Consider the following 16,831-nt stretch of genomic DNA (forward strand, 5'->3'; position numbering starts at 1 on the left):
ATACCTTTGGGGAAGAACTGAAGTGAGCGAGCACAGAAACGTGGCGTCGGTCCGTTGGGCTTCAAGGCGCTCAGTCCAACCTTGGGAGAAAGGGCTAGACAGTGAAGCCCGAGCAGGGAGGAGGAAGCAGGATGTGGACGAGGAATCCACATGAGAGGCAACAGGCAAAAAGGAGACATGGGGAGGGACAAAGCTGGACTCTACGGTTAACTAGACAGCTGTCTGAAGGACAGAATGACAGGAAAGCAATGAGAGATAAGAAGACAAGGCGACAAAGGCCAGGGAATAAAATCTTCGTGGAGAAAGAAGAGGAGGAGAAAAATACCAGGGAAAACCATGCCAGGAAAAGACAAGGCCCATGATCTCGATTTAAAAAATACTAGAGAAAATGTTTACTTTTACTTTTAAAGATATATCTTACACCTTAAATCAAAGGCTCTTACTTTTTTTTTTTTTTTAAATAAAATCGTCAAGTAACTTTAATGTGATACAATTAAAAACTTGGCAAACCATGCAGCACATATGAAAACAGGACATTCCCTTAATTAAGACAAACGTATGTATACGTACAGCTTTTTCTTAAATTAGCAAACCTGCTGTAAGTTTTTCCAAAGATCAATTTTCATTTTTCCCGAAAGGTTGTTTAACACGGTACATGAGAGCCCGTTGGGGCAGAGGGGCTTACTTTGAACGTGTACTCCCAGTACTTGTCAGCCCTTTTTCTCTGGACTCCTTTCAACATTATCTTCTCAATGTGCACAGCTGAAAGAGAGAAAACACGAGGACTGGTTCCACAGATGCAGGCTTCGGTCACCCAGTCCGACAAGTGCTAAACGACTAAGCTATTTAGCTTCACCTTTACTACTGGTCTTAAATCACGACATAAAACTGAAAAGCGCAGAAGCACAGCATCGTGCTGTTCATCCGTGAATTTTTTCCTATATCCATTAAGCATGCCAAGGACCTCAGCAGTTCTCCGAGCATCCTGTTAAGCACCAATAAATAATAAATAAAATACACCTACAGGAAAGATTATTTTTCTAGAGGACCATCTCCAAAATGTTTGTTATTCCAATTACCGCCGACAGCACTTTATTCAATTTTTCATGCCTGGTAGGTATGAACTAGAAAATACCCAATTTTTGTTTAAACTGAAAAAAGAACTATGGGGCGCCTGGGTGGTTCAGTGGGTTAAGGCCTCTGCCTTCAGCTCGGGTTGTGATCCCAGGGTCCTGGGATCGAGCCCTGCGGGGCTCTCTGGCTCAGCAGGGAGCCTGCTTCCCTTCCTCTCTGCCTGCTTGTGATCTCTGTCTGTCAAATAAATAAATGAAGTCTTTAAAAAAAAATAAGTAAACTGAAAAGAGAACTTTCAAATGTAATACATAAAACTGATAAAAATTTCTTTCCAATTGGGAATTTAAAAATTGTTGTTCTCAACAGGACCCTTAATATCATATAATAGTATTATAAATGTAATGTTATTCATGAACTTCACTGTAAAGCTTCACTATAGCAAAATTTTTCACAACTGACTATATACAGTTAAAGTAGTGGTCCTAAATTACATACGTAACTCTGAATTGAACTAGGTAAGATGCCACCTTATTAATGAAGTAAGCAAATGTGCAAATTCCGGAACTACTCACTTAATACCATCTTTCAGGAAGTAAGTGTCTTTACAAATTGAAAACGGCCAGGCTACTAACCGCAATACAGGGACTTGGGGGGGGGGGGGCAAGAGCAGCTGTTTCTCAGGGTCTGAAAAGAAGAAACAGCATGTAAGCACTAATGAGACTGTAGTCACGAACATGACAAAGGTCATGGGAGTCAGGAGAGGGATTCCACAGACTAGGGTCACTGTTAAATTCAGGGGGCAGGAGATGGTGAAGAAAAGGAAAAGACTTTACTCGGAGAGAAAAAAGTTGAAATAGATGAAGGAGAATACACAAAGTAACAGAAGCAGAGAGAAGAATTAAGACGGTTGTAGACCACGGAGAGTGAGCAATGGGGAAACAGGAAAGGGAAAGGAACAGACATTTGGGGGAAAGCAGACATTCCTAACAAAGAAGATACCACCACCATTATTTTGTGCCAAATTTCCATACATATACAGTGTTTGGTGACCCGCTTCTAGGAAAAGGTCCCCTCACTGGGCGAGAAATGCTGAGGATGGAAACAAAAGAAAATCTCAAAAGCCAGGTGGGAAGCCTGAAGTCCTCAGATCTGACGCGGTACAACCACGGCGAGTGCAGGGCAAGGAGAGCCGCCGTTTTCTTTCCTGTTAAATTATGTAAAGGACGATGCTATTTAATAACAACCATCCGAACCAATCTACGTTCAGAAAATACAAAGCACCTCTACTTCCGCCAGTCTGTGGGCTAGGCAAGGATAGGGGACCACTGGGGCATTATGGGGTAAGGGAATGGGGCTAGGTCTTCAGCCTGATCTCTCAGAATCAAGATGAGCAAGACAAGAGTATGGTGAGGGATGGCCGGTAAGCCATCCCTCATAAATCCCTCCGGCCCTCATAAATTAAAACTAAGCAGCAGAGATCACATGCGTTGGTTCAAAACTAAAGAACGTGAGAAAAATCACCGATAGTACCATCTTGTGGGTGTTAGCATTTTGATGCATTTTTTGTTTTTCTAAAATATTTTCTATTAAAAAAAAAAAAAAGGACCTTCATTGAAGAAGCAAACTCTGCTTCGGGTCACTCGCACGTGCAATGAGTGTGGCTGAAGGAGACGATCAGTCAGGTAGTTCTATAGTTTTGAACAGGCTGGAATAGGTAATTATGTAGACTTTTTAAAATACATTAAACATGCATACCTATTTTTCCTCTTGTGAGGAAAAATGCACTACACAAAAAGGACTATTGTTGGTCCTGAGAGGAGACAAAATGATGTTGATTCAAAGCTGCCATAACTGTGTGTGACGCTTACTGCACACACTTCACTGGGCCCAGGCTACCCGGGGGGCGTCTATGTTTTCCATTTCAATTTTCCCCTCAGGTTAACGGACTCCCCAAATATTAAGAGAAGTGAATATCTGAGCTCCCTTCTTTTCAGATGGAAATGTCCTTTCAATTCCCCCATCCCAGCCCTCTTGAAATCTGCCTTACTGTAGGAAGCATGGGTTTGTAAGAAATTTCTTCACTTTCTTACAGTGAACTTCCGTAAAATTTCTTTTTTCAGGAAATGCTGAGCACATTCTCCAGATAAAGCACTCAACCAAATACTTTGGGAAAATGTGAAGGTTTCTGCACTCCAAAAGTATGCAACTAGATTTAAGAAAACCAACTGCAAGGCAGAACCAAGTAAACACAAGCTAGGACGGGCCAAGGGTTGAGAAGCAGGAGCCCAGATGCAGATCCGAAAGGTAAGGGACTTGGGCCTGAGCCAAACGTAGGACCTGGAGAATATCTCTACTCCAAAAAAGAGAGAAGAATTAGAGTTAACCAAGGTAACTAGCATTCTGCAACCTTCCCCTGTAGTTTACAAAACACACGCATACCAGGAAGCCTGGGTGACTCCGTCATTAAGCGTCTACCTTCCGTTCAGGTCATAATCCCAGGGTCCCGGGATCGAGCCCTGCCAGCATCAGGCACCTGCCTGGCATGAAGCCTACTTCTCCCTGTCTTCTCCCTCTCCCACTGCCCCTGCTTGTGTTCCCTCTCTCACTGTGTCTGTCAAATAAATAAATAAAATCCTTAAAAAAACAAAAACAAAAAAACAAGCATACCTTCTCGCTGGGTTCTATGAGGTGCCACAGGAAGTCCATCGTGAGGTATTGGGGCTTGTTCTAGTAAACTGGCCTCATTACTTGGCGTGTAATCACCATGAGCAGAATCGTTCTAGGTGAGAAAGAGGGGCACACGTTAGTCTACTGCACAGTCTAAGAAGAGTCAACTCCACAGAAATAAACGATATTCAAGTCTTATACTTGTAACAGCAATGATTTTAACAGCAACTTTAGAGCTCAAATAGCTGATTATATGTTACGGGTAGAAAGGTACAAACTGGCATTCATCAGTAAGGAAAAAGAATCAATATATATCTTCATTTCATAGTAATATTCCATCCATTATTTCCTGTCCCAATGTTCTTGGGACATACTGCACATTATGACTTGGGACTTCCCAGTAATGTCAATTCAAACCAAAGTGAACCAGAATCAAAGGAACACAGATAAAGGAGGATATCCTTTATGGTAACACCCCATATACATGAGAATTTTCTTTTTTACATTAATTTCGCAATTTCTATTCACTACTTGATTTTAGTGATGGTCTAAAAGATGCTTTGGTAGGAAAAAGTTTTACAAAATGTTATCATCAGTATCTGCCAAATCTTTTCGAACAAGAATGAGTATGGCCAGTGGGTTTACCATTAGTCACAGTAGCCACCTAACAGCGACTGGGCCCTAAATCTGAGTTTGCTCAGCCAATCACTATCCTCAGTGAGCTGGAGGAAGTTTTACTTCTGAGAGAACTGCTGCCTGGAGTCAGGAAGGGCCTGCTTATCTCACCCACGGCTCTCCAGAACCAAAGCAGTGCATATATTGTTCCTACAACACACTGATTAAGCCAAAAAAATAAAACAACCTTACAACTCTTTATCACAATGTACACCTTACACCTTCACATTCAGAATCTCAAAATACTACTCAGAACAAACCACCCCAGTTTTAACAGACAATTACTATTTGACAAACGTGCAATAATATACACTAATTTTTAAAAATTGTGCCAATTTAGAAATGAAGCAAACACGAGACGCATCACTTCCCTAGAATCCTCATTTAAAATATTTTGTTCTGCCATCTTAAAAATATTTTGTTCACGCATGCTGGCCTGACAGCAGGTATGAGCTGCACGTTGACAGCTCTATTTCTGGGAAGAAAGCATCCTATTAGACACTCCTGGGAGCTAAGCTTCAGCCTTATATATAGCCTGTCTTCCTGTAGAAACCCAAGGAAATAAGCATTTGTCTACACAGAACCACTTAATAAGAAGGACAGCACAGCTCTCTTCATCAACATCCAACTTCCAAATCATTTTGCATGATGGCATTCAACAATTTTCAGTATTAATGATTTTAAAAAGGTAGACCGCAAGAATCCTTCTAGCAACAACAAACTTATCTGTTTCCTAATCTAGATCATATAATCAATGACAAAGTCATAAAACATCACTGGCCTAACACTGCTGTAAAAACTTCAAAAAAATCAATGTAAGTAAGCACTGTACTCCTCTCAAATACTTGTGTTCACTGGAAGTTTAGTTGAGTAAGTCAACCATTTTTTTATAGAATATTTTTCTACACTGCTCATTTGTGATTCATAAATTAAAAATAACACCTTCAAATAGAAATGCAAAATCCGCCAAAACAAACAACAAACAAACCAGATAGTTTTCATCAGGGAAACGCAAATCAAAATCACACTGAGATACCGCTTCGCACCCATTAAGATGGCTGTTCTCCAAAAAACACAGAACACGACGATGACTGGTGAGGATGTGGAGGAACTGGAACCTTCGTGCACCCCCGCCCCGGAGGAAGGGAAAATAGAGCAGCCCCGGCGGAGGCAGAGCAGCAGTCCCTGAGACACTGAGTTACCACGTGGTCCTGCGATGCTGCTCCCAGGTGGAGAAAAGCAAGGGACGTGAACAAGGCATTTTTTCATGGCGGCATCACTCCCAACAGCCAAAAGGTAGAAACTCAAATGTCTACCACTGGGCGAACAGATAAACGGGATGTGGCTTGTGTACACAACTGAGTGGGATTCAGCCTACAGAAGGAATAAAACTCGAATACATATTACAATGTAGATGAGTCCCGAGGACATGGTGCTAAGTGACATAAGCCTGGCACAAAAGCACAAAGTATTATCCCACTCCCATGAGGTACCCAGAACGGTCCCTGTCACCGACAGGAAGCGGAACGGTGGCGACCGGTGCGGGGCTGGGGCGCAGAGGAGAATTTGCTTCATGGATGTAGAGGGTCAGTCTGGGATAAAAGAAAAGCCCTGGAAATGGATGATGGCGATGGTTGCACAAGAATGCGAATGTACTGAATGCTACTGTACTATACACTCAAAAAGGTGTGAAAATGGCACATTTTATGTTATACATTTTATAACAAAAAATAAAAATTTTTAAAAATAATTTTATTATGCTGCCTCCACAAATATTACACTGAAGCAACCATGAGAAAGTAGTCCACTTCACAGTCAAAATCAAATTTTTAAAGTCTGAAGTTATACTTTTTAACAGCCAGGAAACGGTCTCCTATTTAATAATCTAGGGAGAAAAATGAAGTTCGAGAGTCTTTCCCATGAAAAAACCTACTACTTAAGTTTTCTTCCACCCTACATCTCAGCATGCTTCAATGCTATAAAATTATTTAAACCAAGTTCAGAAACTATGTATAAAATTCGCAATTTTATCACTTTAGTAAAAATTTAATCTAACGCCTTTGTGAGTGAGTTTCAGAGGTCAGAATCAAGTTTAGGAGTCCCAACAGCGAATGGCTCTCTGTTCTGCTGTCTCCCCTTTCCACATGTCAAATATGCTTCCTTTACTCTCAGTAGGGGGAAGGGTGTCATAAAAGTTGAGAAGCACTGGTTTATGGAATCTTCCAGAGAGACGTTACACTCCCTTTCTCTATTAAGTTCAGATTCCAGGAAAACGCACTATAGAAGACATGCCAAAACTGGCATTTTACAAAGACTAGTTAGATTAAAGAGTCAGGAACAAGGGAAAAGTAGCGAATCTTTCTCTGCTTGGATTAAAAAATGAAATTTAAAAATCTAAGCCTATAAAATATATGCACAGGAACACACAAAAAAAACATGAGAATGTGTGTGCTCTCCCTCTCCCTTTCTGTAAGTCATCTGAGGAAAGCGTTTTCTGTGCTAAGGTGAGCCTTAAGAGCTCCTGGTTAGCACAAATCTACGTCAGGTAACACGGCAGGCTGGACAGTTCATTCATTCCAGAGGTTACTCCAATTTAACTTTTATAATGTATATCCGACACAATTACAGACTTGAGATTTCACCAGTGTGAGGAAAGCCTAAAATAGTCAGTTGCCTGGACAGTCCAAAAGAGACTCTTCTTGGGCGCCTGGGTGGCTCAGTGGGTTAAGCCTCTGCCTTCCGCTCAGGTCATGGTCTCAGGGTCCTGGGATCAAGCCCCGAGCCCCGCATTGGGCTCTCTGCTCAGCGGGGAGCCTGCTTCCCTTCCTCTCTCTCTGCCTGCCTCTCTGCCTACTGGTGATCTCTCTGTCAAATAAATAAAATCTTAAAAACAAAACAAAACAAGAGTCTTCTAACATATCATGGAGAATAAAGGTCACAGTGATCTCCTTTTATTTTAACAAAGGTCAAGCTGTAGATGGAGTTTATTTTAGCTCATCTAACAGTGTTCTGCATGCTTCCTCTTGTCCTTTGATGCAGACTAAATTTAAAAACACCAGGGCATTCTCTATTAAAAAATAAAGAAATTCAGAATTTTATAGCTTTTTTTTTTAATGGACTAAATTCTTCAGAAGTTTTTTTTTACACTCATCAAGTGAGACTTGATGATGATTAGTATCTAACCACAAAATCTTATTAAGTTTCTGTGGTAAATTAAATAGAGCTAAAAATACTTTGATGGCCCTCCCACTGAAAGGTGGATCTAACCCCCCAGCCGGTGGGTCTCAGCTGGCTTTCCCAGACATGCCTGACCCACAGACTGTGAGGGAAGGAACATTCGGGACTGCCGGGGGCAAGTCCCCAGAAGCCCTGGGGCCTGAGCACCGTCCCCCCACCCCAGCCACCCCCTACATAGTGCACTTGCCCTGAGGAGGCCGCACTGGCGAGGGTGGGGGGAAGCTCTAGGTCCCAGCCACCATCTCCAGACACCCCGCAACCAAGACAAGCCTCCCTCACTCTTCATCGCCCGTCTACACCCCTGGCCCATGGAACTCTGGGAGATAATAATAAAATGGGTCTGGGTTAAGCCCAGACCAAGTCTGGGTATAACTTGTTACACAGCTATAGGTTTGTTTGTTTTAAGATTTTATTTATTTGACAGAGAGAGACCACAAGCAGGCAGAGAGGCAGGGAGAGGGGGAAGCAGGCTCCCTGCTGAGCAGAGAGCCTGAGACGGGGCTCGATCCCAGGACCCTGAGACCATGACCTGAGCCGAGGGCAGAAGCTCAACCCATTGAGCCACCCAGGCGCCCCTACATAGTCATAGATTTTAAATTCTCTTCTCTCCATCACCAGGTCCCAACTAAAGCATGTTATTATTTAAGAAGGATTCATAGAAAGCCTTACTTTGAATGTGAGAAAACGATTAGTTACAAGAAACATGTCCTGAGATGTCCAATTCCGTGGAAGAAGAGGAAAGGCGCCAGGGAGAAGGGAAGAGTTCCTTGCCGCCTCTCCAAGAGGCTGCTGAGAAGGGCCAGGCATTTGCCTCATTTCTACTCAACCCACGGTAACACCTGGCGTCACCTTTCAGCAACTGAGGAGGGGCAACTGCTGTGCGGGAAGCGGCAGGAGCGGTAAGCAGCGCGGGAGAGCCCCGCTGCCAGCACCTGCCGCGCCACAGCTCAGGGGCTGGGGGACAGCACCATGCGAGTTTCTGCTGGGATCGGGGCTCACCTCGCTTGTAACTTCTGGTTTCTTCTGGCTAGAAGGTGTAGACGAATGTGGCAGAACGGACCATAAAGCAGGGGTCAATGCACCCTAGCCACTGAATGGAGGGGGAGGCCCGAAGTTCGTCGTACCCATGTGTCCTCTCTGCCACTGGAGCCCCCAGACCCGCCGTGGCCACTGCGACTGCAGCTCTGCAAGGTCTCCTCGATGTGACACGAAGTGGTGACCTGTGCAGAGCGCGACCGGATGGCAGCTGGGCGGGTGGAACGAGAGGGGAGGGAAGCAGAACTTTCTGCGGATTCTGGAGAGCCCCGGGAATGTATTACGAATTTTAAAACCATTCAAATTGTTGACGTGACTGTCTTGTCCAGCGAGCTGAACCAGGAGGATCTACAGTTAGCAAGAATGCTGACAGGGAAGCCTACAGCGGAGCAGGAGGACCGCAGCTTCCATCCCAGAAAAATGTCGCTGGCCTTGAGGTTTTCCTTGCAAAACTCCCGTCATGGTTCTGCTTTCAGTGCCAACAGCACAGTCTCTAGTAGGCGCCTGCGGCTCACAGGTGGATGGGGGAGGACTATAAACTTAGACCACAAACTGCGAAAGTATGGAAGGCAGGGCTGGGGGAGGGGGACAGCCTCCCGTCCTAAACCGAAGCTGGGATCCCTCCACCACCCTCAGACCCAGCATCTGCATTTACCAACCAAGCTTCTGCTTCCCTACTACAGAAGGGAAGAGATCTCCTCTTGTTCCCTCAAACTAGGAGGCTAAACCAGGAACAGCAACATCCCCTGGGCTAGGACCCCCCAAACCTTTAAATCCCACTTTACCAGATGTTTCAGGGGAGGTGAACAGAACACACCCCGTTCACAATGCAGCAGCTCCAGCGAATTACACCTGCCAGCTGCCCTTGCCTTCTCTGGCCAATCCAGAGGAGATGAGGGAGGAGGCTCAAAGGGTCCTGGAAGGAAGCGAGACCGGGGCTCAGAAGTCTGACCGCCCGCGGCACTGCGGGCCCTCCAGCTCCGGCAGCAGAGCCCCAGCCTTCGGCGCCAGCGGGGAAACATTCCTGGAGCCATGCAGACATGCAAGCTTACTGTGTTTAAAATGGATCTTTGACAGTGACTAACGGATAGGTTGGTAAACAGGACAGTGCAGAGAAACGCTGTATGAGGACTTGCATTTAATGCCACCTGTTAGAACTGGCACTATCCCCAAACAAGCCCACCCAAGACCGCTCTCTTCATCAGGTAACCTCCCCTAAGCTTGATGGCCTCTCTCTCAAGTAGCTCCAAACACACACGACGCTGTTCGTGGTGGCTTCTAGGACCACCACCAAATCACAGTCATGTGACACCCTCCCTTCATGAAAAATAACATGCTGGGGGAAAGTTAGGTTTCCTTAGATATTCCTAACAAGAACGTAAAAATCCCCCATTCTTAGTCTGCTGATGGCTCACTTCAGGGAGCAGTTTTTAACTTTCTGATCCTAAGCAGGATACTGGGTCAGCTGGGCATCTGACTCCTCCACTCCTCAAAAGAATCACAGATTGGAGATCAACACCAGGCAACTACAAACAACTACTTAAGGAAGAGGTTGGCCTACGATTTAGGAGTTCTTCATCCTATCAAAGCACCATCCACAGGTCTGCCCAACTTATGCATGCCCCACACACAAAAAGCTTAACTTGGACTATAAATGGCCTGATTTTGGAATAATAACTAATAAATACAATTACTGACCATTCACCTATTGAAGATTCAGTTCAAATCTATACTGCTCCACGCTTTTACCTAAAGCAGTAACTCCCTTTATTATTTCCAGAACAGTTGTGCCTGTACTACAGAGCTGCAAAGACTGTTATAAAGTAGCCGAGAAGCATAATTCATACAAAGCAAAAAAATCACTTCCTGATGTACTTTGTCTTAAAGCAATTTATCATACTGGTATTTTTCAGAGCCATATCAAAAAAGCCTAAGCATAAGAAATTTTGAGTGAGCTTTTAGGATATACGCATTGTTGACAAAAAAGAAAAAAGAAAAAAAAAGAAACATGAAGCCTAAGTCTTTGTGGAACTTAAAATTTAGGAGGAAGGTCAATTTTATAAGTTAAGACTATTTCAAAGTAAAGTTTAAAAAAAAAAAAAAAAACAGGAAAAAAGTCAGAGAAGTACCAAAATTACAGCAGAGAATACACACACTGCTGGCCTTCAGAGGCAGCAAAGAATCTTATGAGAAGATAGCCACAGGGACAATTCCAGCAGACATCACGCGGGCACTCTGAATGGAAGATGGGATGGATGTGTGAACACAGTGGGAGACAGAGCTTTTAAGACCAAGACTTACTAGAGGCCAGGTTCCCTCAGTCAATGCAAAGTATGTGATGCGATTCAACACTGCTTTAGGAAGACATATCTGGCAGTGGTATCCAACAGGGAAGAGGTGGAAAGGCTGAAAACAGCAGAATCCGTGCTGAATCAAGTCCAGGAAGAAAACGGCACAGCCAGGACGAGGGGACGAGAGGGTTAAGGTTATCAAACCAATCAGAGTGACTAGGAGTTTAATGGTACCACGGAGAGAATTGGATTAGCCTGGAAGAGTTTGGGGTTTTTTTTTCCTAAATCAATGATTCATGCCTTTCCTACACATCACACATAAAGGGACAGTGGATGTGGCAGAAAGACACACGACCAGTACACCCACACAGATTTTCAATTTCACTGCAACCTGTTGGCAACCCACTCCTTTCCTGTCTGTCAAGGCCCTCTGTGACCCAACCCCTACCAGCCCTTCCTACTCTGGCATTTCTGTTCATCCACTGCAACCCGACTGTGCTAGTCCCTCTTCGGACACTGGACAGATCCACGGGTATGTACCTCTTACGCTTGTTTACTGGCATTTTCATACATGCGACCGGGGTCACCTTCCCGGCAGTTACAGGCAAGGAACACGGATGCTATCCGATTTCTGACTGAGCAGCCGGGAACTTGTAAAGACAAAACAACTTGCCAAAGCGACCTGTTTAAAACCTGTATGTGACCTCAAGTAAGTTAATTCTTGAAGAAGCATGAGACATTTTGAACGAGCCAAGACACTGAGAAAGGAATTAAAGGCCAAAGGTTCCCTGTGGCACAGGAAGGACAGGAGGGAAATGTCCTACCAAGGGCCCAGGAGTCTTGCCACGTGTAACAGCAACACGCAACGAGGCACTTCCCTTCTGGAGTGGCTGTTTACACAGGCGGCGAGAAGCAGGCTCTGCCACAAAGCCTTCTCTGTGAGGAAGGGGAGTGCTGCTCCACAGTCCTCAGTGATGAAAAAGTCAATAAATAAGCTCGTTTGGCTTCGAGGCTAGCGCATGTCATTTCTGCCTCTGTCTTTAATAAAAAAAATTTTTTTTAAACTTTAGCTTAATATTTCTCAAGAAAAGAAAAAAATAATAAGTTTAAAAATAGTCAATTTAGTAGCTTCTATTTTAAAAAGCATAAAATGTTCCTTTATTATGCATGGATTGCAGGCTGTGCTTTGAAGTAACTAAAAATTATGTAATCTAACAAAAAGGCAAAACAGCTTTAAATTATAGGATAGTTTCCTGACTAAATGAGAAAACTGGATAAAGATTTAAAGTAGATTATGGCTGCATGGGAGTTAATGATTATCCCAAATCAGAATATGTATGTTCTCCATTTCTATCCCTGAACTCACTATGGAGAAAATACATATTTTAATAATTTGTAACCCAGAGAAATGCTTCCTTTGGTTTTCTTTTATCTGTGGCATACCAGATCTTTACAATGTAAATATTAAAAATAAATGCCTCAGGGGTGCCTGGCTGGCTAACGGTCCAATAACTGATTTGGGTTCAGGTCATAATCTCAACTCAGATCATGATCTCAGGGTCATGGGATTGAGCCTGGACTTGGATTCGGAGCTCAGCACAGAATATGCGAGAGATTCCCTCCCTCTCCCTCTGCTTCCCCCCATGCTTTCTCAAATAGATAAATTTTAAAAAGTTAAAAATAACTGCCTCAAATAAATGCCTCAAACACTACCTTTACAATTACCCATCCTTCCTGAATGCCAATCAATTTAGAGGAATGGTAATAGAGAACAATACGGAGAATACTATGTAAATGGGAAGAAAAAAACGAAAGCCCATTCCTGAATACAACTGATAAAATAATGCAGAAGGCTCCATCTTAGTGGAAAAGAAAAGTGCACTGCGCATCATTCTCAACAGAAGATTTGTACTCAAGACAGTATGTTATTTTACATGCTATCTCATTAATTCAATTACCACAACCTCAAAAGAAAGTTATTAATGCCATTTCACAGATAAGATTGAGGCTCAGGAACTTAAATAGCCTGGCTACTGTCACAGAGGGAATGGCAGAGCAGGAATGGAAGCCGAGTCTACTGCTAAACAGGCAATCACTCAAGGCCTCTGGTCACCTCTGCAGCATACTTCCTGTCCTCTCTCCCACACACAAAAAAATAAAAGGTAGTACAAACGGTACAAAAGTGTACAAAAGGTGTGTATGTGTGTGTGTGTATAAATATGTATCATACTAGTTAACGTGCGGGAAAGCAGTTTCCTCCTCTCCCTTTCAACCACCCTCTCCTATTGTGGGTCAAGCTTTCCTTGAGTTCTTGCCTGAGTAAAATCTCTGTACAGAAAAACAGAAGTACTTGGAGAAGGATACCAGTAGCTCCCATTTGCTACTAAAATAATCACTAACTCTCATATTCTAAAAGCCTCTTCCAGGAAAACGGCCTTTATTAACTGAACTGCTCTTATATTTTACTGCAGCCAAACCAATCTAAAATTTCCCACAAAAGATACAGCTGGAGAGCGCCTGGGTGGCTCAGTGGGTTAAAACCTCTGCCTTCAGCTCAGGTCATGATCCCAGGGTCGTGCCCTACATCGGGCTCTCTGCTCAGCAGGGAGCCTGCTTTCTCTCTCTCTCTCTCTCTCTCTCTCTCTCTCTCGGCCTGCTTCTCTGCCTACTTGTGACCTCTGTCAAATAAAGAAAGTCTTAAAAAAAATAAAAAAAGATACGGCTGGTTCTGTCTCCCACTGGTAATTTGTGAGATGCTATTCCCATTCCTCTTACCAGCACCTTCCAAACAAGACTAAACTTTTACTTATAATTGCTAACATTTAGCGAAGATCACGTGCCAGACATTACTCTACAAGTACTCATTCATTTGATCCTAACAATCTCACATAAGCACTGTTATTATCCCCCCACCGTAGGAGGGAGGAAAGCCTTCTCCACGCCTACGGCTCCAGTGCTGCTATTCAGTTTAAAATCTCCCAGTGGTGGCCAACAATTAAATAAAGGTATTTCTCATCTGGGAGTTTAGTCATTCTTCTTGAAAAATCACTTTTAGAAAACATCTTTTTAGTGCCTGATGGCAGGAATCCTGACCACTGACATCTCCCCTCTCGTTTTCAGTCATACTTGCACTAGGATTAGTGTTGCCACATACACATTCAAGTTCTCTTACAGTAGGAGCATTTGTGTTAACACTCTTTTTTTTTTTTCCAGGCCCCAACACTACCAGTGCATTTTCTGTCCTATCAGAATGACTTGCGATACTTACTCTGTCAAGTACCGTATTAATTAACCTAAGCTATAAGAAAGTAACAATTTTTTGAGTTCTCTTCATTGATTTTTGGAAGACACAGGACCACTTAATTTTTCTGAGTTCAGGTATGTTTTGTGAATTCAAACAACACTAAATACTATCTACCACACTAAATACTATCTGAAGTTTTCAGTTTCTGTTTTATTCAAGGTATTTGCCAAGCAACTATGTTTTGAGGAAGGATACTGAAAACACAATCTCCAGAGAAACACCACCACACAAACAATATTAACTACTAACCGGCTACTATGATAGTCTATGCATTTTATGCTTTTTTTTTTCAGCCTTTGTGTTGCTAATGGAGGGTTAAGTCCCCAAAATTAGAACATCCATTTTCAGGAGCAGTTAGGAGAGTCTTTTAAGCATGCAAAGATAGGAAGCTTGGCTCTTCTCTTTTCAATGAAACACCAACAAAACTACATCTTTTAAAATGCTTATGCGTGGGGCTCCTGGGTGGCTCAGTGGGTTAAAGCCTCTGCCTTTGGCTCAAGTCATGATCCCAGGATCCTGGGATGGAGCCCGCATAGGGCTCTCTACTCAGCAGGGAGCCTGCTTCCTCCTCTCTCTCTGCCTGCTTCTCCACCTACTTGTGATCTCTGTCAAACAAATTAAATCTTAAAAAAAAAAAAAAAAAAAAAACTTATGCAGTTTTTTGTCACTATTGCTAACAGGCCATTTACAGTTTGGGTTCCTAATAAGGGACCCCTTTTAAAACCAATTTTTTTTCAGCTAGGCTATAGAGGCAATCTGTAACTTTATCAACACAACAAACTACATCAATCACACACATTTCCCAGGACACTGCTAACGTATACTGCATGCTGAATTTTATATAAGTGACTGGCAGTCCACAGGAGTTAAAGAAGATGAACTTTATGCACAAGTATCCTAAAAGCAATATTTAAGTTGTAATCTAATGTAACATTTTCCAAATCACATTTTTTAAAAAGCTCGAGAATATTACTTTTCAATGTAAAAATCTACTTGAATCTTCCTTTAGTTTTCGAAAATGACCCAATTTGTATATTCTAGCAGTAAGCTTGTGGACTTGTCCCCTCAACTATCAGTTATTATGGTAAACATGGTAGGTCACTAAACAGCTGCTGGGACTGGTCAACTTGAAAGCATATAATTAACATAAAATTCGTGTTAAAACACAAGTTGCTTTTTTTTTTTAAGATTTACTTATTTATTTGTCAGAGAGAGAGAGAGAAACGTTACTAGTTTTTCACAGAAAACTTCAAAAGAGAAGCTGCTCCATATTAAGTATTGAATACGAGTCTTGAAAGCCAGAAACTCTAATAGGGGCTTTTATTCTAATGGAAAAATAAATCAGTTTCACTTTATGCGTCTAGTATGGACGAAAGTGGTGAAAAACAGAATGATTCCCAGCCGAAAGTTACACACACGTGTCTAGAAGGTTACTTCCGGGGCAATAAAAGTCTGCCCCACGAGCTCCCCCCTGCCATTCTCAGAGCGCACCATCCACGTGGTTCTCAGCTCTGCCCGGCGCAGGGGCCTATCGCCCGCAGAGACGGAAGGGAGCCCCGGGGAGGTGCGGCCCCGCCCCAGCCCGCCCTCCCAGGGGCGGAACCGGCGCGCCAGTCACGTGGACGGCGGCAGCCGCCATCTTGCTGGGAGGGGGAGGGGAGGAGCCCCGAGGGACGGGTCCCCAAACGCGTCGGCCTGTCCGCGGCGGCGCGTGACCGGGGGAAGGGGGGGGACCTCCGACGCGCCACCGCGCGTCCCCGCTAGGGACGTGCCAGACTCGGGCACCTCCCTGCAGACTCGGAGGTGGGCCCTGCCCCACCGGGAGTGTCCCAGCGGCGCAAGGCCGAGCATCAGCGGTCTGGGCTGCGGCGAATCGAGATGCAAATCCTTCCACCCCCATCAGCTGCCTTTGGAATGACAGCTTGGGAGCAACAAGAGCGGCGGAAATGTCTTCAAGGCCAGAACTAGCCACAGCTGAGGACCTCAGAGTCCAGGCTAACAAGCAGAAAGTGCGGGGTCAGAACCATTTAATGAGACGTGAATGACTTGTTACGGTAACCTAAGCTACCCGAGGAAAAAGTTCATCACGCCACCAGTATCTAAAAATAGCCTTCAGCGTCACCTGTAGTACGCGTATCCCGTATGATTTATTCTCCTACTTCAACGGATGGCCCCAGCACAGGGCACTGCCTGAGAAGTAACGATGTGCTGAAATTAATGGCAGGATGCCCAACCTCACTTTGCCCAGCACTCGCCGGTAGCCAGAAAAGGCCACACACTGCAGTCCTGATGAAAATCTCATTACTATAGTGTACACGCATATTTCTCTTTCTCTAGTCGCCTTCCGACCCTCTCATTACAAGCAAAATTTAATGGAGGAAAAAAAAAAAAAAAAAAGACTCCTAGCAGTTAAAATCAGAAATCGGTTATCGTTGAAATGATATGAATGGAATAAAACTGTTCCACTATGACATTTTCATATACCTACAATCTAAGATCACCTTTACACTATATAATTAAAAAAAAAAAAGATACAAGTATTCCTCCT

General features: G+C 43.6%; 1 protein-coding gene across 6 annotated transcripts in view; it reads right to left on the reverse strand.

Annotated features, from left to right (window-relative positions):
- The window catches only part of ZCCHC2 (zinc finger CCHC-type containing 2), a 67,473-nt gene that overhangs the window by 48,009 nt on the left and 2,633 nt on the right, over positions 1-16,831 (reverse strand). For all 6 annotated transcript variants that reach the window (XR_009346147.1, XR_009346146.1, XR_009346145.1 and 3 more), the window contains exons 2-3: positions 3,742-3,853; positions 686-762 (exon numbers count right to left, since the gene is read on the reverse strand). Coding sequence is in view for 1 of the 6 variants with exons in the window: in XM_059140833.1 (XP_058996816.1) it covers positions 686-762; positions 3,742-3,853 (189 nt within the window). In the remaining 5 variants the exon portion in view is untranslated. The remainder of the gene's footprint in view (positions 1-685; positions 763-3,741; positions 3,854-16,831) is intronic.

The sequence above is a fragment of the Mustela lutreola genome, chromosome 11 (genome assembly GCF_030435805.1).
Source record: "Mustela lutreola isolate mMusLut2 chromosome 11, mMusLut2.pri, whole genome shotgun sequence".
Classification (NCBI taxonomy): Eukaryota; Metazoa; Chordata; class Mammalia; order Carnivora; family Mustelidae; genus Mustela; species Mustela lutreola.